Source organism: Liolophura sinensis, chromosome 12 (genome assembly GCF_032854445.1).
Source record: "Liolophura sinensis isolate JHLJ2023 chromosome 12, CUHK_Ljap_v2, whole genome shotgun sequence".
Classification (NCBI taxonomy): Eukaryota; Metazoa; Mollusca; class Polyplacophora; order Chitonida; family Chitonidae; genus Liolophura; species Liolophura sinensis.
The window spans coordinates 21,181,584-21,208,172 of record NC_088306.1 but is presented as its reverse complement, the minus strand read 5'-3'; the positions used below and the strand labels follow the sequence as shown (position 1 = coordinate 21,208,172).

Here is a 26,589-nt window from a genome sequence, read left to right as displayed (position 1 = left end):
GTAACGTGAAAAATACTAAAACCGTATGACCGTGTACCATTTACCATAGTTTCAGATATAGTTTTTAAAGACCTTCTCGTTGAAGTTTGCTCAATATTGTTCGGTGTCCTTTTGCTGCAATACTTTCCGACTGGAATACTAGACATGGATATGATGTATATTGCCAACAAGCTTAAATCTTGAATCTGTGATTGCGGTGGACTGTATTCGAAGCGACCATTTGCTCTGAGGGTATACAACTGAATTGTTAAAAAAATAAAAATGATATTGGAGCTAATTTTGTTTTTCACAATTAAGTGTGAAGTTTTTACAACTACAGGATCTTTGACACTTATGTGATATAAGCAATGATTATAAAATAAGCAATGATCAGCAAGTTCTTTAACATTTGTCACACAACAGTATCAAAGAAAAAGGTGTTTTTATTTAGTCGGTCTGAAAAGTGAATTTACCTCTAACAGTTAAATTTTACACTTCAAACCAAAAACTTCTAGCCCAGGATGTTATCATCAGGAGAAAATCGACCGAAACATTGTCAGGATATCTCAACTATTGGAATCCCTACCTACCCTGCACTAAAGGGGTCACTGGCACGATTCCATATGGCTGTGGGTTTGTTTGCGGCTCAAAGAATTGAAACAGACAAACAGATTGTGGCGTGGTGGTCTTGGGGACTTTCACGACGGCTGAATACGGACCTGTGATTGTTGGGGTTACACGAAATGATAGTTTTCTTATTTCTTAGTATGTACCTTAGACTGTGTCCTAACAAAAAAATACCACATAAACTTCTCATCTTTCTTCTTGGGACCTGTAAATGATTTTAAGTTACTATGTTCCTAAAGCGGTCGGTCGTAAAATTGAGTAGAGTGCACTCTTCACGCGTAAACGGTGATACCTGTCAAAACGACCCTGTGGTTGACAGCGAATGAGGAGCACTAGTTTTGCGTTCCCAGATGTTGTTCATCGATGTTGCCATTTTTGAAGTTTCCGACCATTGACGGATGGGTTATTAACAGATGGGTCTGTAAAGATATATAAACTGCCGATGGTGTTGGGTTTTCCCCGGGCTCTCCATGGTTTCCTCCTACCATAATTCTGACACCCGTCGTATAAGTGAAATATTCTTGAGTACGGCGTAAAGCAGCTATCAAATAAATAAATTAAGATATACAAAATACGACTCAAAAATGCAATTTTTTTTCTCATATTTTGGGCAAATTGACAAAAGGCAGTATTTCACCATTTACGTGAAATGCTAAATGCCATTTGCCAGCTATCACCCTGTCGTCACTGCCCTGTTTTTCCTCTCTGTTCTGTACGTCTAAAATGATCTTGTGCTGGTGATGTTACGATGCCACCTGGAAATGTAATGTTACACTTACAGATTCAAACAGGCCCATCCCGGCGTTGTTATCTCGATTTCTGTTCCCAGTTAACTTGCTGTATACAAATGGACGCCGGTATAACTCTGTTTCAAGCTTCTTTTTTTCTCGGTCGACTGAGAATCCTCTAGAGGATCTCACGATGACAATGTCGTTTTCATTAAATATTAAAGTTTAACTGACTGCATTTCAGACGTTGAATGGTGTTAATACGGAAGGTACGGGCACCAGCCAGCCGCGAGCTATACATCTCCAAAATTTCCTCCCATTTTTAGTGAATCACGGGCTTTTATATATCCCGTATTCTATGACAGCAACCTTGGAGCCTTGAACCCTTTCATTCATAGGGAGCAATGTAATCATCTATTGGGATACGTGTATGATGTTGATACATTCGCTGCAGAATTTCGCTTAGCTGTTATCACCTATTGGGATACGTGTATGGTGTTGATACATCGCCCTGCAGAATTCAACGTATCTGTTAACACCATTTGGGATACCTGCAGAATTTCACGTAGCTTTTCACTAACTCTATAATAGTAACAAATTTATAGTAACTCTACAAATTGTGCAACAGGGTTTCAAGGTCAAAAAATAAGACCTTATATTTTGCTGTGTTGTCGTCACATCTAATAATACATGTAAACAATGCAAAGGGACGAGGGCACGGGATTGCTTAGTCTACCAGTCGAATCCTGGCTTCTGCGGTGAATTATTTTGCTATTTATTCTGAAAATGGGGTAAATGTCGATTCGAATACATGACCTCATACAAATTGAAATGTATCTTAACCTTTTTTCTCTGTATGATCCTAACTAAAACTTTCCTCTTTATATCACTTTGAATGGGTGTCTTTTTTCCGTTGGCATAGTAAATATAGCCTTTTGTATGCTATGTACTCCGCTATGGTGCAGATAAGTTTGGCGTTGCTAGGGCGTGCTATCGGGAACTTGTTGCTTCACACAAAGCGTGCATGTAATTATAAGGCTCTAGCCATAAGCAACCTACAAAGCAGCTGGGATTTGCGCTCGGCGCATTACGTATCCCTATCAAGCCTATATCAGGTTTACTCGTCACTGTATACCTGGGAGACTGCTTATGTGGCGTAACGTTAACATCAGATAGATTCTTTTCGGAAGTATGCCTACGGTAACCGCAGGTAATAGGACGTAAAGGCGAAGGGAAGAGACGGCAATGAGAAAGTACTCCCTGCTATTTATCCCCGTGTTTCTGATCTATATTTTGATTTGGTTGAAGAATGACGGCCCGGTCATTCAGAGCAAGCGAGAGGTCAAGACAGGTAAGAACATTTTCGTACGTTGGATTATAGTACCTGTGTAACAGATGGTGAAAAAGGCCCAGGTTTGATTTCCTCATCACATTTTAATAAATAACTAAACTAAAAGTAAAGTAATATGCGTGCCGTATATTGACAATCAGCTTGACTATTCCCAATTGCTAGGTGGTGATAAAAGCCTATGTGTTTGAACTTGAGTAGCTTCACTTAGGGTTCATTCTTCAAACTACAGTTATTTCATTCTATCCCTACCTTTTATTCGACAAATAGCGTTATCTAAGTTGAACTACAAATGCCATGTTTGTATTGAAACTGTAAGTTTAAATCTAAGTTTGATTAATTTGTGCTACGGTGTTTTAAAAGCATCGGTTTGAGTTTTTTCCTCAAAGGCAGGTTTGTCCGTTACCTGGTGATGGACGGTAGTTGTCAGGTACATAGTGATATGAAGTGGTGTGTCAGGTACCTGGTGATGAACGGTGGTTTGTCAGGTCCCTGGTGATGAGCGGTGGTTTTGTCATGCACCTGGTGATTGACGTGGTTGTCAGGCACATGTTGTATGAAACGGTTTGTCAACTACCTGATGATGAGTGGTGGTTTGTTAGTACCTGGTAATGGACGGTGGTTTGTTAGGTACCTAGTGACGAGCGGTAGTTTTGTCAGTCACCTGATGATGAGCGGTGGTTTGTCAGGTACCTACGGATGGACGGTGGTTTGTGAATTGCGGGGTGATGGACGGTGGAGTGTCAGGCACCTAGTGAATAGCGGTAGTTTGTCAGCTGCATGGGTGGTCGTTTGTTAGGCACCTGGTGATGTGCGGTGGTTTGTCAGGTGTATGGTGGTGGATGATGGTTTGTCAGATACCTGATGATCGGTGGTAGTTTGTCAGATACCTGGTGATGAGTGGAGGTTTGTCAGGTGCATAGAGATGAGCGGAGGTTTGCCAGGTACATACTGATGAGCAGGGGTTTGTCAGGTACCTGGTGATGGACGGTGGTTTGCCCGGTTGCTGATGATGGGCGGTGGTTTGTCATTTACATGGTAATGGGCGGTGGTTTGTTAGGTACCTGGTGATAGATGGTGGTTTGACAGGTGCCTAGTGGGGAGCGGTGGCTTCTCAGGTAACTGGTGATTAGTGGTGGTGTGTCAGGTACCCGGTAATGGGTGTTGGCTTGTTAGGTACCTGGGGATGGGCGTTGGTTTGTCAGGTACATGGTTATGGGTGGTGGTTTGTCAGGTACCAGCTAATGGGAGCTGATTTGCCAAGTACCTGTTGATGAGCAGAGGTTGTCAGGTACCTGCTAATGAGCGGAGGTTTGCCAGATACCTGGTGATGAGCTGTGGTTTGTCAGGTACCTGGTGATGCACGCTGCTTTGCAGGTAACTGGTGGTGAGCGGAGGTTTGTCAGGTAGCTGGTGATTGACGGTGATTTGTCAAGTACCTGGTGATGGGCGGTGGTTTGTGAAATACCTGGTTAGAGACAGTGGTTTGCCAGATACCTGGCGATGGGTGGTGGTTTGTCAAATACCTGGTGATGGGCAGTGATTTGTCAGGTACCTGTTAATGAGCAGAGGTTTGTCAGACACCTGATGATGAGTGGTGGTTTGTCAGGTACCTGGTGATGGACGGTGGTTTGTCAGATACCTGGTGATGAGCAGAGGGTGGTCAGGTACCTGGTGATGAGCTGTGGTTTGTCAAGTACCTGGTGATGAACGGTGGTTTGTCAGGTACCTGATGATGAGCGGAGGTTTGTCAGGTACCTGGTGATGGGCAGTGATTTGCCAAGTGCCTGATGATGGGCGTTGGTTTGACAGTTACATGGTGATGGGTGGTGGTTTATCAGGTAACCAATGCTGAGCGGAGGTTTGTCAGGTAAAATATGTCAGTATAAATTGAGCCAGTGAGTCCAGTGAGTCGGCAGTGCACAGCCATGCCAAATGTCAGTATTATTTACTATGGCAAGTCCGTGATACAGATTACAACACAATGCATTTAACCCTACAGACACACAGACAGAGCTCACTCCGTATGAACGCTGTGATATTACAACCTGGAGGCCCCCTCCGTGACCGAGCTGGTTAGCGCGCCACATCCGCCCAAGGACTCTAGAGCCTCTCACTATTGTGGTCGCTTTGAGTTCAATTGCAACTTATACTGGCTTCCTCTCCGGCCATACGAGGGAAGGTCTGCCAGCAACCTGCGGATAAGCATGGGTTTCCTCCACCATACTGCTAGCATAGGTGGTATAGGTGAAATATCTTTGAGTATGTATTAAAACAGGAATCAAATAAAGTAAAATAATAAATACAACTTTCCCCTATTGGCAGTAACAAAATATTTCTTTGTATGTACTTTGTTTCTTCGGTTTCTACAATCAGTGCCTAACTTAAGATATTATTTTTGTTTTTAGGTGTTTGTATATGGTGATGGAAATGGGGTTTGTATTCTTAGCTCGCTTGTGTGAATATTTACCAGTAGTTGGAATAATAAGGCAGCTGCACTGACCTGGAGCAGTTTGACTCGTGTTCCGGGCAGGCCGAGCCAGAGAATGACACTGGATATGCAATTGCCACAAGTAACTGCGTCTCAAACAACAAGTACACATTAAACTATATTTTCAAAAAATATTAAAACCTCTGTCGTTTTATTGGTAACTTCCAGACGTTTGCCCCAAGGGATGGATGAGATTTGAAAACAGTTGCTACAGGGCATTTTACCAGGTGAATTCTCTTGAGTACAAGGACACCATACCTCGCTGTCTCGAGTCCAGTGGTTGGCCGGCAGTCCTCGCCTCACGGGAGAATAACGCGTTCATTCATTCGCTGTTGAACGAGCAGGGCGCCGCCTATGGACCGGCTTTCATTGGTTTGGTGTACAGCGCAGTGATCGGTACATATCAATGGCATGACGGGACTGCGCTAAACTTCACGAACTGGGCTCATGGTGAGATAATCAATCAAGAATTAATACCTATAAATACGTATGTAGCAAAGCAAATATGCCCAAAGTAAACCATCGACCTTTGGTAAGTTATACTGACGAACTTTCTTACGAGTAACGTACAGATTTCGCACACGTACTATGACAAGTGATTTGATTTTCTATTTCTTTTCACCAGTCAGAGGACTAATCTCTATATGCAACAGCCCGTCTTTCCCTCTCATTTCCACTCACGATTGTTATTCATTTGGTTGTTCTTTGAATAACGTGTAGCTACTACTCCATTTCTCTCTGAAGTGATTTTCCATCCCCGTTATTGTGGCAATATATTCTTTCATTCTAATTATTGGACGATTTTTGTCAGTATATTTTCTAAATGTAATGGTTTCTTAACTTTTGTTTTTGACACAAAAATCCACTGCTTTGTTAATATAAGTAGGGTGTTTATTATTGTTTTTTCATTGGCTAGGGCTAGAATTACTGTAACGTTGTTTATGCTGCAAGTAAACGTGCATTCCTGCCTTAGCCACTTTTCAAAAGACGACCACAATATTTTTAACGTTTTCACATTGTAGAAATAAATGTTCATTGAATTCTTTTTTTTTGTCACAAAATTCATAAACATCATCCTGTTTCTTACCAATTTTATAAAGATACGATTTAGAAAATAAGAAAATTTTCTTTACATTGAAAATAAAAATGTCCTGTACCTCGCTTCTGCTTGAAGAGAAGATTTGGTTTAGTTTATATTTGTTTAACGCCTAGCCGGAGAGTTATTAATTTATGTCATGACAGTCATTTTTATGCATTATTGGTGAAAACCAGAGAGTCCGGGGAAAAGCATCTACCTTTGGCAAGTTACTGATGAACTTCACAACATATGACGCCTTCAGATGAGTGACAGAAAAGTGGTCTTAAACGCAGTGCTCAGACTGCGCAGTTGGGCGTAATTGTCACCGAGATCCCGTGAACAATGAAGGCAGGGGAAATGAAGCCTGTCATGTTCTTACCATTGCAAAAATATTAAGTCACTCTACAAAGCCACACTTTCACCAGATGTAAAAGTGTATTTCTTAATTTGAACGGTCTTTCATATTTATTTGCAGAATAATCAATATATAACATTTAAAAGTCTCAACTAGATGTTTTAATTTCTTTAACTAAACGTGAGCAGATCTGCCAATGTGCGGGTGGTCGAGGATTTCCCCCTTTTCTCCCATCATTATGCTGCCTGCCGTCGTATAAGTGAAATATTCTTGAGTACGGCGTAACACACCAATAAAATAAATAAAATAAATAAATGAATAAAAAAATATAAATATAAATATATAAATTTCTTGAAAAGGGAGATAACTGAGTTCTCTGGGTTAACAGGTGAGCCCGCATCCGCCAGCACGAAGCCTTGTGTGAGCATCTCTGACGTAACTAAGAAATGGACCAGCGTTGCGTGCTCGCTGACGTCAATTCGACGCTACGTTTGCCAACGTTCAGTGCACCGTTTAGAAATCCTGGAAGCTACTTACGGTATTTTAGTTTTTACAAACGTAATTTTGACTGGTAGACAGGTGGTTAGATCGGTCACCTCTCAAGTCGGAAACCTGGGACAAAATTACTGTCTGTCCCTGGGCTACAGTCTGCTTCTTTTACCAAGTCTCCCATATTCGGCTGTCTTTAAAATCAGTCATATTTGCTACCAATACTGCCTTTAGTCAGTAACACGTAACCACAAGACATGGATAGGTTGGAAGTTCATATTCTTGTAAGTAAAATCTAGTGAGAACACTTTTTCTAATACCTAAGTCCATGAGCTCGGTTTCGGCGGCAAAAACACATTGCCTCGGTTGAGGTCAGGACTATTCAAAACCAGTGGCATTCTGGATATTGGGCGGAGTTAACATGTTTTGACGGAGGGCGACACCAGTTTCCTGAACTGTTATCGATTTATCTACAGACCCTATTACTGACACTGCTATATTTGAAATTGTCTACCCGTTTTGGTTTAATATGGCCTAAAAAGGGATTTTTTTTTCTTTCTTGCAGTATAGGATCTAACTGCAGAATAGATTTACAGATGGATGTTGGGAAATTAACGCGATGTAGTCTGTTCCCAGGGATAGTAGTATAGGTTGTGTTACTGCGTGCAAATTTGTTCTAACCGCTTGTTGGTGCAGCCTTTGTAAAATAAATTACTCTCCACGTCCATTGCCTAGCATGCAACTAGCTTTTGAATAATTATGACGTCACCCGAGGCAAAGAGAGATTGGTGTTGAACCTAAGCTTATGCATAATGAGGATGAGTATTGGTTATTCCTGTTAGTATACCGTGACTGCGTGAGGGTGTTTGCATGGTGTTTCAGTGAGGCAGCGCTGTGAATATGTCCCCAGACTAGTGGTGGTATGTGCTGGTTGTTAGTATACTGTTACGGCGTGCGAGTGTTGTGCCTGTCGACTGCTGCATGATGTTTCAGTGAAGCAGCACTGTGAATAGTGTAGACTAGTGGTGGTATGTACTGGTTGTTAGTATACTGTTACGGCGTGCGAGTTTTGTGCCTGTTGACTGCTGCATGGTGTTTCAGTGAAGCTGCACTGTGAAAATGCTCCCAGACTAATGGTGATAAATACTGGCTGTTTGTATACTGTGACTGAGTGAGAGTGTTGTGCTTCGTGACTGCTGCATGATGAGGATGAGTATTGGCTATTCCTGCTGGTATACTGGGTAAGGGTGTTTGCATGGTGTTTCAGTGAGGCAGCACTGTGAATATGTCTCCAGACTAGTGGTGGTATGTACTGGTTGTAAGTATACTGTTACGGCGTGCGAGTGTTGTGCCTGTTGACTGCTGCAGGGTGTTTCAGTGAAGCAGCACAGTGAAAATGCTGCCAGACTAATGGTGATAAATACTGGCTGTTTGTATACTGTGACTGAGTGAGAGTGTTGTGCCTCGTGACTGCTGCATGATGAGAATGAGCATTAGCAGGTTATTCCTGCTAGTATACTGGGTAAGGGTGTTTGCATGGTGTTTCAGTGAGGTAGCACAATGAATATGCCCCCGCACTCGTGCTGATCAGTACTGTCTATTAGTATACTGTGACAGCGTGTGAGTGTTGTGCCTGGTCGTTGCTGCATGGTGTTCAGTTAGACAGCACTTTTAATATGCCCCCAGACTAATGGTGATATGTACCGGCTGTTAGTATACTGTGACCCCGTGAAGGTGTTTTGCCTGGTGACTGCTGTCCCCCATAAGTGGCCTTATAGGCAAAAGGAAACAAAATCTTTGAAGACAATTTTTGATTGGAAGTGGGTGATAACGTCCACAGTATGTTTTGATTCTTTTTCGTTTTTTTCTGTTTTTACCATTTTGAGATGAAGCGACTTTAAGACAAGTTCCAAAACACTTACACTCTGCGGTAAGTTCATCAGTCATTTACTCTATCATATACATATGGATTGTTTATTTCTGATTCCGGTGTAGATCGATTGTGTATAATTTGTAGATTGGACTGATGTGTTAATCGAGCTTATATTCCATTAGAGCAAACATACTGAAAGTATTGTTCTAGAAACAGACTACATGTCTTCTACCCGTCTGGAGTTTAAGAACAATGGCTGTCAAAGTCACAGAAGAAAAGCAGCCTCAAACTTGATAAAAATAGTTCAGGGATTTGGTATATTACTCCGCTGTTAGTCTTCGTTTGACCTTGGTGACAGTAAGCTATTGACAACTACCGAGTGACAGTTGTAAGAGCCTAACATTTGTTAAAGACCATTTGTTTTTCACCAAATTTGAATATGGGGTGTATATTTGTACGTCACACATGAAAACTTCGTTAGTAATTTGCCTAAACTTGTTGGTTTAAAATTCAAGCACTTCGGTTTCTTCCACTCATGATGCTTACCGCCGTCATATGAATAGAAAAAATCCGAGCATGGTGTTTAAACAACAGGCAAACAAGCAAACCATGTTATACTTATTCTCAACACTGTGGATTTGCATACAGAGTAAAACCAGGGATTCGGCGACAGCGTGGTACGCTCTACAAGAAAAAAAAAGTGAAGGCAGTGTATAATATTTCTGTGACATACAAAATTTTGCTGAGATACAGTCGTAACATGCCTAGAAAATGTACCCTATTTTCCTTTATATCAACACGACTGTCAGCCCCTGTCAATGATATATGAATGAATTATTTTTTAAATACAATCCCGAATAATAAAAAAGCAGTTTTCAGGGAACAAAAAGTGGATGAAACTACAACTTTTTTTTCTGATAGGGTGTCGGAGAGTTTACGGAGGAAATGTACCAAAGCGCACTTGTTGCAGGCAAGAGGCGGGAGAAAAAAGGTAATTATTCTTCGTGTTGTACTTTATTTGTTTTTGCCGTAGAACATGTCTTCAACTTCTGCAAATTACAAGCAATTCATCTTAATCACGATATTAGGGCCTTGACAAATTTGACATGGTTTAATAAGAGCATTTATTTATTTGATTGTTGCTTAACGTGACACTCAACATTTTTGAAGGTGATAAGTTTCATAAATGGAGGAAGTGGAAGTTCTCGCAATAAAACACCTACTTCCGGTACCAGAGTCTATTCCACAAATTGAATTAAGTCAAGTTTTGAAACCTCGAAACAGACAAAATATGCAATTTATGGCCCAAGATCCCCACATGTTTTTTATTTAAAGCATGTAAAGTTAAAAAATAAATGTTTAAATCACATTTTATTAAGTATAACTTAAGCCTAAATGCGGCTTTGTGCACTCGCCCCTTAACAAACCTCCTGTGAGGGCTGGATTCACTTCTGTGAGCTTAATGGTCAAAGTGATCGACGGCGAAGAGAGGAAGGCTTAAAATCATTAGGACGCAACTGAGGACGCCATTAAAGTGGTGTAGATCACTCCTTTTCAGGAATCGCTAACACCATTTTTGTGAACATTTTTTTGAACATCATCCCAATGAAATTCATCAGGTTGGGTGTTGTGTATTCGAATCTAGCTGTCTCGTACATATATACGCAACTTTATAAATGTTGTGGTTATTGTTGTGAACTCATTGTAACAAGCGGAGTCATTTCCAAGTAAGACAAGAGAAGTGTTTTATAAACAGAACTAGCGGAATCCTTTACAAGTAAGACAGGAGAAGTGTTTTATAAGTAGACTAGCGGAGTCCTGTACAAGTAAGACAGGAGAAGTGTTTTATAAGTAGAACTAGTGGAGTCCTGTACAAGTAAGACAGGAGAAGTGTTTTATAAGTAGAACTAGTAGAGTCCTTTACAAGTAAGAAAGGAGAAGTGTTTTATATGTAGAACTAGCGAAGTCCTTTACAAGTAAGACAGGAGAAGTGTTTTATAAGTAGAACTAGCGGCATCCTTTACAAGTAAGACAAGAGAAGTGTTTTATAAGTAGAACTAGTGGAGTCCTGTACAAGTAGGACAGGAGAAGTGTTTTACAAGTAGAACTAGCGGAATCCTGTACAAGTAAGACAAGAGAAGTGTTTTATAAGTAGAACTAGTGGAGTCCTTTACACGTAAGACAGGAGAAGTGTTTTATATGTAGAACTAGTGGAGTCCTTTACAAGTAGGAAAAGAGAAGTGTTTTATAAGTAGAACTAGCGGAGTCCTTTACAAGTAAGACAGGAGAAGTGTTTTATAAGTAGAACTAGCGGAGTCCTTGACAATTAGGAAAAGAGAAGTGTTTTATAAGTAGAACTAGCCGAGTCATTTACAAGTAAGACAAGAGAAGTGTTTTATAAGTAGAACTAGCGGAGTCCTGTACAAGTAACACAGGAGAAGTGTTTTATAAGTAGAACTAGCGGAGTCCTTTACAAGTAAGACAAGAGAAGTGTTTTATAAGTAGAACTAGTGGAGTCCTTTACAAGTAAGACATGAGAAGTGTTTTATAAGTAGAACTAGCGGAGTCCTTTACAAGAAGGACAGGAGAAGCGTTTTATAAGTAGATCTGGCCGAGTTCTTTACAAGTAAGAAAGGAGAAGTGTTTTATAAGTAGAACTAGCGGAGTCCTTTACAAGTAAGACAAGAGAAGTGTTTTATAAGTAGAACTAGCGGAGTCCTGTACAAGTAAGACAGGAGAAGTGTTTTATAAGTAGAACTAGCGGAGTCCTTGACAATTAGGAAAAGAGAAGTGTTTTATAAGTAGAACTAGCGGAGTCATTTACAAGTAAGACAAGAGAAGTGTTTTATAAGTAGAACTAGCGGAGTCCTGTACAAGTAAGACAAGAGAAGTGTTTTATAAGTAGAACTAGCGGAGTCCTTTACAAGTAAGACAAGAGAAGTGTTTTATAAGTAGAAATAGCGGAGTCCTGTGCAAGTAAAACAGGAGAAGTGTTTTATAAGTAGAACTAGCGGAATCCTTTACAAGTAAAACAGGCGAAGTGTTTTATATGTAGAACTAGTGGAGTCGTTTACAAGTAAGACAGGAGAAGTGTTTTATAAGTAGAACTAGCGGAGTCCTGTACAAGTAAGACAGGAGAAGTCTTTTAGAAGTAGAACTAGCGGAGTCCTGTACAAGTAAGACAGGAGAAGTCTTTTATAAGTAGAACTAGCGGAGTCCTTTACAAGTAGGACAAGAGAAGTGTTTTAAAAGTAGAACTAGCGGAGTCTTGTACAAGTAAGACAGGAGAAGTGTTTTATAAGTAGAACTAGTGGAGTCCTTTACAAGTAAGACATGACAAGTGTTTTATAAGTAGAACTAGTGGAGTCCTTTACAAGAAGGACAGGAGAAGCGTTTTATAAGTAGAACTGGCGGAGTCCTTTACAAGTAAGAAAGGAGAAGTGTTTTATAAGTAGAACTAGCGGAGTCCTGTACAAGTAAGACAAGAGAAGTGTTTTATAAGTAGAACTAGCGGAGTCCTGTACAAGTAAGACAGGAGAAGTGTTTTATAAGTAGAACTAGCGGAGTCCTTGACAATTAGGAAAAGAGAAGTGTTTTATAAGTAGAACTAGCGGAGTCATTTACAAGTAAGACAAGAGAAGTGTTTTATAAGTAGAACTAGCGGAGTCCTGTACAAGTAAGACATGAGAAGTGTTTTATAAGTAGAACTAGCGGAGTCCTTTACAAGTAAGACAGGAGAAGTGTTTTATAAGTAGAACTAGTGGAGTCCTGTACAAGTAAGACAGGAGAAGTGTTTTATAAGTAGAACTAGTGGAGTCCTGTACAAGTAGGACATGACAAGTGTTTTATAAGTAGAACTAGCGGAGTCCTTCACAAGTAAGACAGGAGAAGTGTTTTATAAGTAGAACTAGCGGAGTCCTTTACAAGTAGGAAAAGAGAAGTGTTTTATAAGTAGAACTAGTGGAGTCCTTTACAAGTAAGACAAGAGAAGTGTTTTATAAGTAGAACTAGTGGAGTCCTTTACAAGTAAGACAGGAGAAGTGTTTTAGAAGTAGAACTAGCGGAGTCCTTTACAATTAGGAAAAGAGAAGTGTTTTATAAGTAGAACTAGCGGAGTCCTTTACAAGTAAGACAGGAGAAGCGTTTTATAAGTAGAACTAGCGGAGTCCTTTACAAGTCAGACAGGAAAAGCGTTTTATAAGTAGAACTAGCGGAGTCCTTTACAAGTCAGACAGGAAAAGCGTTTTATAAGTAGAACTAGCGGAGTCCTGTACAAGTAAGACATGAGAAGTGTTTTATAAGTAGAACTAGCGGATTTCTTTACAAGTAAGACAGGAGAAGTGTTTTATAAGTAGAACTAGCGGAGTCCTGTGCAAGTAAGACAAGAGAAGTGTTTTAAAAACAGAACTACCGGAGTCCTGTACAAGTAAGACAGGAGAAGTCTTTTATAAGTAGAACTAGCGGAGTCCTTTACAAGTAAGACAGGAGAAGTCTTTTATCAGTAGAACTAGCGGAGTCCTGTACAAGTAAGACAGGAGAAGTGTTTTATAAGTAGAACTAGCGGAATCCTGTACAAGTAAGACAGGAGAAGTGTTTTATCAGTAGAACTAGTGGAGTCCTGTACAAGTAAGACAAGAGAAGTGTTTTATAAGTAGAACTAGCGGAGTCCTGTACAAGTAAGACAGGAGAAGCGTTTTATAAGTAGAACTAGCGGAGTCCTTTACAAGTAAGACAGGAGAAGTGTTTTATAAGTAGAACTAGTGGAGTCCTTTACAAGTAAGACAGGAGAAGTGTTTTATAAGTAGAACTAACGGAGTCCTGTACAAGTAACACAGGAGAAGTGTTTTATAAGTAGAACTAATGGAGTCCTTTACAAGTCAGACAGGAGAAGCGTTTTATAAGTAGAACTAACGGAGTCCTTTACAAGTCAGACAGGAGAAGTCTTTTATCAGTAGAACTAGCCGAGTCCTGTACAAGTAAGACAGGAGAAGTCTTTTATAAGTAGAACTAGCCGAGTCCTGTACAAGTAAGACAGGAGAAGTCTTTTATAATTAGACCTAGCCTGTACAAGTAAGACAGGAGAAGTGTTTTATAAGTAGAACTAGCGGAGTCCTGTACAAGTCAGACAAGAGAAGTGTTTTATAGGTAGAACTAGCGGGATCCTGTACAAGTAAGACAGGAGAAGTGTTTTATAAGTAGAACTAGCGGAGTCCTTCACAAGTAAGACAGGAGAAGTGTTTTATAAGTAGAACTAGCGGAGTCCTTTACAAGTAAGACATGACAAGTGTTTTATAAGTAGAACTAGCGGAGTCCTTTACAAGTAAGACAAAAGTAGTGTTTTATAAGTAGAACTGGCGGAGTCCTGTACAAGTAAGACAGGAGCAGGGTTTTATAAACAGAACTGGTGGAGTCCTTTACAGGTAAGACAGGAGAAGTGTTTTATCAGTAGAACTAGTGGAGTCCTTTACAAGTAAGACAGGAGAAGTGTTTTATAAGTAGAACTAGCGGAGTCCTGTACAAGTAAGACAGGAGAAGCGTTTTATAAGTAGAACTAGCGGAGTCCTTTACAAGTAAGACAGGAGAAGTGTTTTATAAGTAGAACTAGTGGAGTCCTTTACAAGTAAGACAGGAGAAGTGTTTTATAAGTAGAACTAACGGAGTCCTGTACAAGTAAGACAGGAGAAGTGTTTTATAAGTAGAACTAGTGGAGTCCTGTACAAGTAACACAGGAGAAGTGTTTTATAAGTAGAACTAGCGGAATCCTTTACAAGTCAGACAAGAGAAGTGTTTTATAAGGAGAACTAGCGGAGTCCTTTACAAGTAAGACAGGAGAAGTGTTTTATATGTAGAACTAGCGGAGTCCTTTACAAGTAAGACAGGAGAAGTCTTTTATAAGTAGAACTAGCGGAACCCTTTACAAGTAAGACAGGAGAAGTGTTTTATAAGTAGAACTAGCGGAGTCCTTTACAAGTAAGACAGGAGAAGTGTTTTATAAGTAGAACTAGCGGAGTTCTTTACGAGTGAGACAGGAGAAGTGTTTTATAAGTAGAACTAGCAGACTCCTGTACAAGTAGGACAGGAGAAGTGTTTTATAAGTAGAACTAGCAGAGTCCTGTACAAGTAGGACAGGAGAAGTGTTTTATAAGTAGAACTAGCGGAGTCCTTTAGAAGTAAGACAAGAGAAGTGTTTTATAAGTAGAACTAGCGGAGTCCTGTACAAGTAAGACAGGAGAACCGTTTTATAAGTAAAACCAGCAGAGCCCTTTACAAGTAGGACAAGAGAAGGGTTTTATAAGTAGAACCAGCGAAGCTCTTTACAAGTAAAACCAGCCAGGCTCTACGATAATAGTATTTCATAACAACATCAAGAAAAACCGCAACAGAAGATCCCTAATGACCTGTGTTAAGTAAGACTTTTCCTCGCATAAGTTATTTCCTTCCACATTTTAAGTCGGGGAGTAGCGATTGGTTAATTATCACATTGGTTTTCGATCCTGACTCATTTGAAAAAATTTTTGTTTTCGTGGTTTTCACCAAAAAGATTACACCGTGTCTCCGATAGCAGTGTGTTATGATTGAGTGTACTGCATTGTTTGTTACTGACCAGTATTTATGTATGTGAGACATTCTGTGTTCTGTCAGTATTTATTTGACTGGGGGAAACATTTTGTCTCCAGCCAGTATTTATGTGGTAGGCCATTACACATGTACTCATATTACAGTGGGAGACATAATGTGTTGTGTAGGCATTTATGTGACCGGTTGAGACATTCTGTGTTATGCCAGTGTTTATGTGACCGGTTGGGACATTCCGTGTGATGTCAGTGTTTATGTGACCGGTTGAGACATTATGTGTTCTGCCAGTGTTTATGTGGCTGAGTGAGACATTCTGTATTCTGTCAGTATTCATGTGACGGGTTAAGACATTCTGTATTCTGTCAGTATTTATGTGACCGGTTGAGACATTCTGTGTTCTGTCAGTATTTATGTGACTGGGGGAAACATTTGTCTCAGCGAGTATTTATGTGGTAGGCCATTACACATGTACTCATATTACAGTGGGAGACATAATGTGTTGTTTCAGAATTTATGTGACCGGTTGAGACATTCTGTGTTATCCCAGTGTTATGTGGCTGAGTGAGACATTCTGTATTCTGTCAGTGTTTATGTGACCGGTTGAGACATTCCGTGTGATGTCAGTATTTATGTACCGGTTGAGACATTCTGTGTTCTGCCAGTGTTTATGTGGGTGAGTGAGATATTCTGTACTCCGTCAGTATTTATGTGACCGGTTGAGACATTCCTGTGTTCTGCCATTGTTTATGTGGGTGAGTGAGACATTCTATATTCTGTCAGTATTTATATGACCGGTTGAGACATTCTGTGTTCTGCCAGTGTTTTATGTGACCGGTTGAGACATTATGTGTTCTGCCAGTGTTTATGTGGCTGAGTGAGGCATTCTGTATTCTGTCAGTATTTATGTGACTGGTTGAGACATTCTGTGTTCTGCCAGTGTTTATGTGACTGAGTGAGACATTCTGTATTCTGTCAGTATTTATGTGACCGGTTAAGACATTTCTGTGTGATGTCAGTATTTATGTGACCGTTGAGACATTCTGTGTTCTGCCAGTGTTTATGTGGTGAGTGAGTCATTCTGAATTCTTTCAGTATTTATGTGACCGGTTGAGACAGTCTGTGTCTGCAAGTGTTTATGTGACTGAGTGAGACATTCTGTATTCTGTCAGTATTTATGTGACCGTTTGAGACATTCTGTGTTCTGCCAGTGTTATGTGGGTGAGTGAGATATTCCGTATTCCCGTCAGTATTTATGTGACTGGTTGAGACATTCTGTGTTCTGCCAGTGTTATGTGACCGGTTGAGACATTCTGTGTTCTGCCAGTGTTTATGGGGGTGAGTGAGATATTCTGTATTCTGTCAGTATTTATGTGACCAGTTGAGACAGTCTGTGTCTGCCAGTGTTTATGTGACCGGTTGAGACATTCTGTGTTCTGCAAGTGTTATGTGACTGAGTGAGACATTCTGTATTCTGTCAGTATTTATGTGACCTGTTGAGACATTCTGTGTTCTGCCAGTGTTTATGTGGGTGAGTTAAATATTCTGTATTCCGTCAGTATTTATGTGACTGGTTGAGACAGTCTGTGTTCTGCCAGTGTTTATGTGACCGGTTGAGACATTCTGTGTTCTGCAAGTGTTTATGTGACTGAGTGAGACATTCTGTATTCTGTTAGTATTTATGTGACCTGTTGAGACATTCTGTGTTCTGCCAGTGTTTATGTGGGTGAGTGAGACATTCTGTATTCTGTCAGTATTTATGTGACCGGTTGAGACATTCTGTGTTCTGCCAGTGTTTATGTGGGTGAGTGGAGATGTTCCGTATTCCGTCAGTATTTATGTGACCGGTTGAGACATTCTGTGTTCTGCCAGTGTTTATGTGGCTGAGTTAGATATTCTGTATTCCGTCAGTATTTATGTGACCGATTGAGACAGTCTGTGTTCTGCCAGTGTTTATGTCACTGAGTGAGACATTCTGTATTCTGTCAGTATTTATGTGACCGGTTGAGACATTCTGTGTTCTGCCAGTGTTTATGTGGGTGAGTGAGATGTTCCGTATTCCGTTAGTATTTATGTGACCGGTTGAGGACCATTCTGTGTTCTGCCAGTGTTTATGTGGCTGAGTTAGATATTCTGTATTCCGTCAGTATTTATGTGACCGATTGAGACAGTCTGTGTTCTGCAAGTGTTTATGTCACTGAGTGAGACATTCTGTATTCTGTCAGTATTTATGTGACTGGATGAGACATTCTGTGTTGTGCCAGTATTCAAGTGGCTGGGTGAGACTTTCTGTGTTCTGCCAGTATTTAAGTGCTTAAGTGAGACATTCTGAGTTCTGTCAGTATTTATGAGGCTAGATGAGACATTTTGTCTCCAGCCAGTATTTGAGTGGCTGAGTGAGACATTTTCTGTTCAGACAGTATTTATGTGGCTGGGTGGGACATTTGGTCTTCAGCCAGTATTTAAGTGCTGGGTGAGACATTTTAAGTTAGGTCAGCATTTATGTGGATGGGTGAGACATTTTCTGTTAGGTCAGCATACATGTACATATTTTACTGGGGCAGACATAATGTGTTGTGTAAGTATTTATGTGACCGGTTAAGACATTTTGTGTTCTGTCAGTATTTATGTGGCTGAGTGAGACACTCTGTGTTCTGTCAGTATTTATGGGCTGGGTGATATATTTTGTCTCCAGCCAGTATTTTGTGGCTAGGTGACACATTTTGTGTTCAGTCAGTATTTATGTGACTGGTTGAGACATTCTGTGTTCTGCCAGTGTTTATGTGGCTGAGTGACACATTCTGTATTCCGTCAGTTTTTATGTGATCGGTTGAGACATTCTGTGTTTCTGTCAGTATTATGTGACTGGGGAAACATTTTGTCTCCAGCGAGTATTTATGTGGTAGGCCATTACACATGTACTCATATTACAGTGGGAGAAATAATGTGTTGTTTCAGAATTTATGTGACCGGTTGAGACATTCTGTGTTATGCCAGTGTTATGTGGCTGAGTGAGACATTCTGTATTCTGTCAGTGTTTATGTGACCGGTTGAGACATTCCGTGTGATGTCCAGTCAGTATTTTATGTGGCTGGGTGAGACATTTTCAGTTAGGTCAGTTTTTATATGGCCTGGTGAGACAGTTTGTCCCCAGCCAGTATTTATGTGGCTGGGTGAGACATTTTGTGTCTATCCAGTATTTATGTGGCTGGGTGAGACATTTTGAGTTAGGTCAGTATTTATGTGGCATGGTGAGACATTTAGTCCCCATCCAGTTTTTATGTGGCTGGGTGAGGGTGAGACGCATTGTGTCCAGTCAGTTTTCATGCGGCTGGGTGAGACATTTTGTCTCCAGTCTGTAATTATGTGGCTGGGTGAGACATTTTGATTTAGGTCAGTTTTTATGTGCCTGGGTGAGACATATCCCCAGCCAGTATTTATGTGGCTGGGTGAGATATTTTGTGTCCAGCCAGTATTTAAGTGGCTAGGTGAGACAATTCGTGTCCAGCCAGTTTTTATGTGGCTGGATGAGACATTCTGTGTTCTGTCAGTGTTTATGTGGCTGAGCGAGACATTCTGTATTCTGTCAGTCTTTTGCAACTTACTGAAGGATGTTTCCACATGTGTCATATAGACATGCAACACATACTTATGGAAGATTAAGAGGCCCTGGGCGAACTGGTAAAACTGGTCATACTACACCACGAATGCCGTTGAGAACAATGTCGGTAAATCTAGTTGTTGCTTCTCCCATGTTGTCATTAAACCCACACTTTATGTGCCAGCTACTGGGATTCGTCCACCTTAGAACGTAGCCAGGTCTCCCCTCCTCTGTGCTCCCATGTTCCACATTCATAAAATAAATGCACGCTGCATCTTTAATCCAAATGGAATTTATTCCACCATACTTTGTATGGGTCATAAATGGGTTCGGAAAGCAAATCTGTACCATTTTTATTTCTTAGGACAAATTGCAAGAAAAAAGAGGACACATATTGCTTGGTATGAAATGTACCCTCACTGTCTATTTTTTCAGAAACGGTAGGCGTTAACAGAAATCGTTGTAATACGCGAGATTTCTGGAGATGACGGAAGATGGTCTGGTTGGTGGTAATGCCTGTGATTTTGATGTTTTTTTTTCAGGATTTCTGACAATAGGCCTCCCGACAATTTACAGAGGGCCAGGTCATTGGTATCTAAAGGACACTATAGATTCGCTGATCAAACACAGCAGCCTTTGGGACAGACAACGCGAAATCGTGCTAGTCGTTTTCTTGTCAGATTTTGACCCAATTATTAGAAACTTATTGAAGAGAAAACTTGCAGCGAATTACCAAATGTTCATTGACTCTGGTTTTATCCAGATTATTGAAGCACCGAGTCAGTTTTATCCATCTTTTGCTAACCTAAAGACGACTTATCAGCACCCAGTGGACCAGATTGTATGGCGATCCAAAATGAACGTGGATTTTGCCTTTCTGATGCTCTATAGCCAAAACATTTCAGAGTTTTATCTTCAGCTGGAAGACGACGTTGTCACTGTGCCCAATTATGTGTTTACAATAAAATTGTTCATACGAAAAATAACCAAAGAAAAAGCCGAGGATCTATACTGGCCAGGTGTGTGGACTTGTGTAGAATTCAGTGATCAGGGTTTTCTCGCTAAACTCTTTCATTCGTATGATCTCGTTAAGTTAGCGAGACTGCTCATGATCTTCTATAATGAACAGCCAAATGACGTCATCCTCCTTCACTTTAATGAGATGATGTTGCAGTTTAAGCGGTACATTAGAACGCCTATCATATTTCACCATCAAGGGAACATACCCAGCCTCGTTTTAAGACGGAACCCCATGAAAGACCTGATGCTCAGCCCGAATATTTCTATGAGTCATTTCATTTCGAAGCAGACCAGGAAGACAGTTCTTCCCATTGAACGTAGACGAATAAATTATCTGCAAGGTCCAGAGCAGCCAATGGTCGAAGAAAGGAAAAGGCGTTTTAAGGAGATATTTTGCCAACTAAAAGGGAAATAATAAATGTATATTTGCAGCTAAACCATCACGTTGTTATTGTATATTGTGCGATGTGCAATCACTCAGTTATGCATTATTTGATAAGAGATGATGCTGTCTAAACGTTTTCATTTAATGAAATAAAAATGTAAAAATAAATAAAAAACCAACATAAGAATAAAAGTAAAACTGCGCTAAAGTTACAAAGTCCTCGGCAAACACATTTGTAAATTCATCTAAATCAAAACACATTCCAACTTTTTGGATTAGCTTGGCCAGTGCCAATATAAGAAAATGATGGAAACGTAGTTGCTTAGCGTAGTAGCTTAATTGCTTACTTCATAAAGTATTGTTGTAAATAAATCTGTTCCTTTGAGGCTTGGCGAATACAAGAACAATCTCTGCTCTATATATCAGCCATTGTACATACGCTTGAAAACAGAGGCCGGTGCATGTATCATGTTAAATCCTTCTGGATTTCCCAACATCAAGAGCGATCTCTGCTTTTCATGTCAGTCATTTTCTCCACGCTCCAGATCATGGATAAGTACCGGGTTATCTTTATAAATAGAAAAGAAAGTTGAGTGACAGCGAGATCACCTTGGATCACCTCAGTTTGATTTCTTATAGTGTAGAAATGGCGTGAAAATCAACGAGCAATCTGCAGAGGCACGGGATTCTCCTTCAGGACGTATAATGCTTGTGGTTTTGGTGTTTTTACAGGATTCCTGACCATAGGCCTCCCGACAATGCACAGACGGTCTGATCGCTGGTACCTACAGGAGACGCTAGATTCGTTGATCAAACATAGCAGAGAAGAGGACAAAAGTGAACTTGTTGTAGTTGTTTTCTTGTCAGATTTTGATCCAAGTTTGCGAAGCGTGTTGAGGACAAAAATCACATTGATTTACCCAACCTACATCGACTCTGGCTTCATCCAGATCATTGAAGCACCGCGTGAGTTTTATCCGTCCTTGTCTAACCTTAGGACGACTTACAAGCATCCAATGGATCAGATCATCTGGCGTTCAAAACAGAATTTCGATTTTGCCTTCCTCATGCAATACAGTCAAAGCATCTCTGAGTTTTATCTTCAGTTGGAAGACGACGTAGTTACTGTGCCCATATATGTGAAGCTAATAAAACAGTACATTGCCAGAATAAACAGAAAAGCAGAACAGGACTGGTGGTCGGGCGTGTGGACTTGTTTGGAGTTCAGTGAACTTGGCTTCATTGCAAAACTCTTTCATTCGTACGATCTCACGAAGTTAGCCAGCCTCCTTAAACTTTTCTACAATGAACAACCCAACGACGTCCTCCTCCTTCACTTTAACGAAATGATGCTCCAGTTTAGGAGGTATCTTAGGAAACCTACCATATTTCAACACAGAGGATTCGTTTCGAGCCTCCATCGCAAACGAGAGCCCCTGATAGACCTAATGTTCAGCCCGAATGCTTCCATGAACGATTCTAGCTCTGAAAGAAAGGGATTAATTCCAGCTGAAATCAGACGACTGAACAATCAAGAAGGTCCTGAACAAGAACTGTGGGAAGAAAGAAAAAAAGTCTTGAGGGAAATATTTTGTTAACCAAAAACAACATAAGTTTCTTCAACTCACACAATAATGGTGGATCTGGATAGTGGAAGCGCTCCACTTGGATAGATTTTTCTTACGGGATAGTTTTTTTAGAAGTTAAGGAACCTCTTGAAGCGAGTAGCCCAGCAAGGAAAGGTTCTGCTCTAATGTAATGTACTGTAGTGAGAGGGTGTTTTCTAGACAGGGGATAGTTGTGACAAGCAAAAGCTATTCTGAATGATGCATTCCTCAAGTAGCAGTGGTGTTCAAAGTGAATAAAATTGCTGTAATGGGTTGAGACCTTGAAGGGAAATTGCTTCTGCCAGTGAGGCTTATCTTGGATAAAGGAACGCCTTTAAAGAGATAAGGGAGACCACTGCGGAAAAACACTATGTATAACAGAACATTGTCTCGCACTACAACAAATGCAGCTAGACCAAGCGTTTATACTAGAGTGCTAAACGATATTGACCTGATCGAGTCTTAATGACGTCAGTATATTAGAGAGAAAACATTATTAATAGACCAGCCTTTCTTTTCTAGAAAACTAGCGCAAAAGCTCGTCACACATATGTTTTAAGAGAACTAATCTTTTACCTTTTCGCTATATACCAAATGATTACGCAATATCAGTATCTCCCAGGCAGATCGTAAAACAAATGCAAGTAACTGAGTACCGCTGATTAGGGGTTCTGATGTAGTTTTAGAGATATTCCAATTCTAATAGAAACTAGTCAGAAATTCTAAAATGATAAACGATAATGATAACGTCTATGGTACACAGCTAACACCATATTTCAAAGAGATTTACGGCGAAATAACACCATTTAGCTCATGCAAATGAAGAGTCTTCAGTAAGAGTCTACAGTAAAAAAATCTTTGGCAGTGTCCGTAAAATTCGCCTGATGTAACGTGATAATATTGCCTGCCTGAGAAGAAGACAGGTATAACATTGAGTAAGGCAACTATACTGTAATAATGTTTAAAAGTGTAGTCATTATATACGTCAGCGATAGGTGTATGGGCTGTTTCCGTATCATCTCCCCAATCTAGCTAGAGTGGTTTTATTTATTTATTTATTTGATTAGTATTTTGTGCCGTACGCAAAAATATTTCACTTATAAGACGGCGGCCAACATTGTGTTGGGGGGAGACGATAGTGCTTTTAACACTCTGCATTTTAGTAAAATTTAAGAAAGCTTTTTAGACTTGTCCTGGTCGTTATCATTTAACCTCTGCTGTCAAAAAGCAGAGGTTTTGACATTGGTGTAGCTGTTTAATGTTCAGGTCTTTTTGAAGACATCAGGTATTTATTTGTTTATTTGATAGTTTTTTTACGCCGTACTCAAGAATATTTCACTTATAAGACGGCGGCCAGCATTATGATGGGAGGAAACCGGGACGATGTCAGATATGTACACTAGAGGTTTAGCATCGCTTTTATCATTATTCTTGCCAGATTAGACGGCGAAGGAGGTAGACTTAAGACTTAATAAAGGTATAGTTCTGCCTCTGTGGGACGCTATGCCGATGACGCCAGTCACACATGACGGCTTGTCCAGTGACAGCAAGCTCGCTGACACCGGTCAGCCCTTGCCTTGTGGTCAGAGCCCTTAAAACTCATTCAGCGCAGTGATGTTCGCGATATCTTATCAGTTAGTAATTGAGGTAAATTAACAAGAGGCCAGATGTGGCCGATTGGATGTGACCCATTTGCTAACTATCACACTGCTGTTGCAGATCAGGTTTTTCAATCGATGCTATCTTTCACACTGTGATATTTTGCTGGTCTGATAAGTATCCCCCTGGCCTGGTCTCTTTGCATTGTTATTAATGCTGTCGTTGTAATATTAATAGGTAACGTGACGACAGCACAACATTTTGAGTAATTCTACCTAGACCAATGAGGTCAAATACATTGTTGTCAACATAGCTGCATTATAATTTTTACATAATTCTGCGAATGTCATGGTGCCATGGAGTGTCTTCGTTGCTACCACTGAAGCATTTGCATGAAGACGCCGGATTTTACCAGACTGAGTTATGTTTGATCATTTGCCAACTATTACATTGTCACCGCTGCTCTACCATACTCTTCTCTTTGTTATTTACATCTTTTGTGCTTTCATTGGACCACACGAAGTGACAGCCTTAGTAAAACACAATGTCCCACTGTTGTAATGTGATGGTTTAGTCCAGTTGCAATGAACATCAGTGCACTTTTTTGACCTATTTCCGTTTAAGCCATAGTGCTAGGGGGCGTGTAATTTAGAACTGTTTAAGCATTTACATGAACAGTTAGAATAAAACCCTAACTAAGGCAGATTGACAGGAGACCATATTTTATCGGTTACATGTGACCATTTGGCAACTGTCACTCTGTCGTCGCTGCTCTGGTTTTACTTTCTATGCTGTATGTCTATAATTATATTGCCGTGGTCGTCGTTGACGTCTTGTGACGTGAGGGGATTTATTTTTGCTGATAAATAGAAGTGTAACTACTTGCCATTGAGTTTACTAATGTTTAACGCCCAAACGAGCAGCATGAGATGCATAATGCTGTACCTCGCCAGGTGCCAGATGAATTTACTGACCTGCGAGAGTTGGGCTCGAACTCACGACCCCAATAATGAAGGGCTAATCGTCGTTTACAAGACACTTAAGAGCCGTTTTATATTTTCGTCTTGTTCCGATTGTGAGATTGTTTTAAACTGTTTGTTAGCTACATGGGGCAAATTCTACATGGACTTTTTGAAATTCAACTTTATAAAATAACACTCACTTCATATTCCGAATTTTAGATCACATTATCAAAAGGTAGGCGAGTTGAATAACAATTCAACATTTGACCTTGGTCAAAACTGGCTTTGAGGGAAAGGTGCGGACGTTCTCTGTTACCATTGTATAATAAAAATGTATCCATCAAATATATAACACATAAATACAGTGAGACTTCGTCTGCTCTTTCAGGTTTCATGACTATTGGCATTCCGACTGCGTCCAGACCAAATGGTACCCAATACATTCAACTGACCCTAGACTCGCTGATAAATAACACCGACGTCAACGAACGTCAGAGCGTCACCATTGTCGTCTTGTTGGCGGACCGAGAGATAACGTCGCGAGAAGCGATCAACGTTCAGCTGCTTCATAAATACCGAAAGCATTTCCAGTCAGGTCTACTTCAAACTATCGAAGCACCGGACAGTTTTTATCCAACTTTGTACCCGACCCCACCCGATTATCTAGAAATGACGTACAACCACAGCGTTTCCCGCGTCAGGTGGCGCTCCAAGCAGAACTTAGACTTTGCCTTCTTGATGACGTACAGCGAGCGCATATCCGAATACTACCTTCAACTGGAGGATGACCTTATTACAGTGCCTGGTTACGTCACAGCTATCAGAAGATTCATGGGAAAGGTTCCCGAATGGGTGTGCCTGGAATTCTCAGAGATCGGATTCATTGGAAAGTTTTACCGTTCTCCAGACGTTGCGAAGCTAGCCAAATTTCTTACCTTATTCTACAGCGAGCAACCAAATGACGTCCTCTATCTTCATTTAAATGAAATTAATCTACAGTTTAAACGATATGTGTCTCGACCGACAATATTCCAACACGAAGGTATACAGTCGTCTCTGTTAGGCAGACGACAAGAAATGGTGGATATCAATTTCCAGTTGTGGAATCGTCCGTCTTTGCCAGTGCACAAGCGACAAAAGTGGGGGATATCGGGTCCAGAACGAACAGAGTAGGAGGCCAGAATTAGACGAATCCAAAAGTCGTTCTGTGACATCAAACTCTGATTGTACAAACTTTGAACCTCAGTTTGATGACCCTAAAACTGGGCTAAGACATACCTGTACATAAACATAATTCTACTTTACCACTCCCTCTTCTTTTACCGAAAAGTAGTTGATTAATTGATTGATTGATTAATTATTTCTGAATTGAAAGATGGCAGCACCAGAGTTAATATCATAAATTGCCACAATACAGGCACAATACCCTAAAGGTATTAAAGCCAAGCAGTATAAATGACCTAAAATCCCTAACCCCCCCCCCCCCCATCCACAAAGTGCATTTTCGACCGAAATAAAGGTCTTTTAGTCATAAAACTTACATTTTCCGGTATGATTTATTTATTTCTTTATTTGATTGGTGTTTTACGCCGTACACAATAATATTTCACTTACATTAAGGCTGCCAGCATTATGGTGAGAAGAAACAGGGCAGAGCCCGGGGAAACCCACGACCATTCGCAGGCTGCTGACAAACTTTCCCACGTAGGACCGGAGAGGAAGCCAGCATGAGCTGGGTTTGAGAGGCTCTTGGGTCATTGGACCGCACTGACATTCTAGCCCCTCAGCCACAGAGGACCCTGCAGTATAATAAGACATCTTCCAAACAAACCTCACAAATACCTTTCAAAATGGACGAGTCCACTGAGAACACT

General features: G+C 40.5%; 1 protein-coding gene across 1 annotated transcript; it reads left to right on the top strand.

Moving 5' to 3' along the window:
- Positions 1-8,986: 8,986 nt before the first annotated feature.
- LOC135479791 (alpha-1,6-mannosyl-glycoprotein 4-beta-N-acetylglucosaminyltransferase-like) lies at positions 8,987-25,888 on the top strand. The gene is made up of 3 exons (XM_064759697.1): positions 8,987-9,025; positions 9,890-9,959; positions 25,104-25,888. The coding sequence occupies exons 2-3, from the start codon at positions 9,914-9,916 to the stop codon at positions 25,886-25,888; spliced, it is 831 nt and encodes a 276-aa protein (XP_064615767.1). The 5' UTR covers positions 8,987-9,025; positions 9,890-9,913.
- The last annotated feature ends 701 nt before the right edge of the window (positions 25,889-26,589 follow it).

Coding starts and splice junctions, on each gene's coding strand:
- LOC135479791 (XM_064759697.1), top strand. CDS start 9,914: ATGTACCAAAGCGCACTTGTTGCAGGCAAGAGGCGGGAGAAAAAAG. Junction 9,960..25,103: donor CAAGAGGCGGGAGAAAAAAG/GTAATTATTCTT, acceptor CTGCTCTTTCAG/GTTTCATGACTATTGGCATT.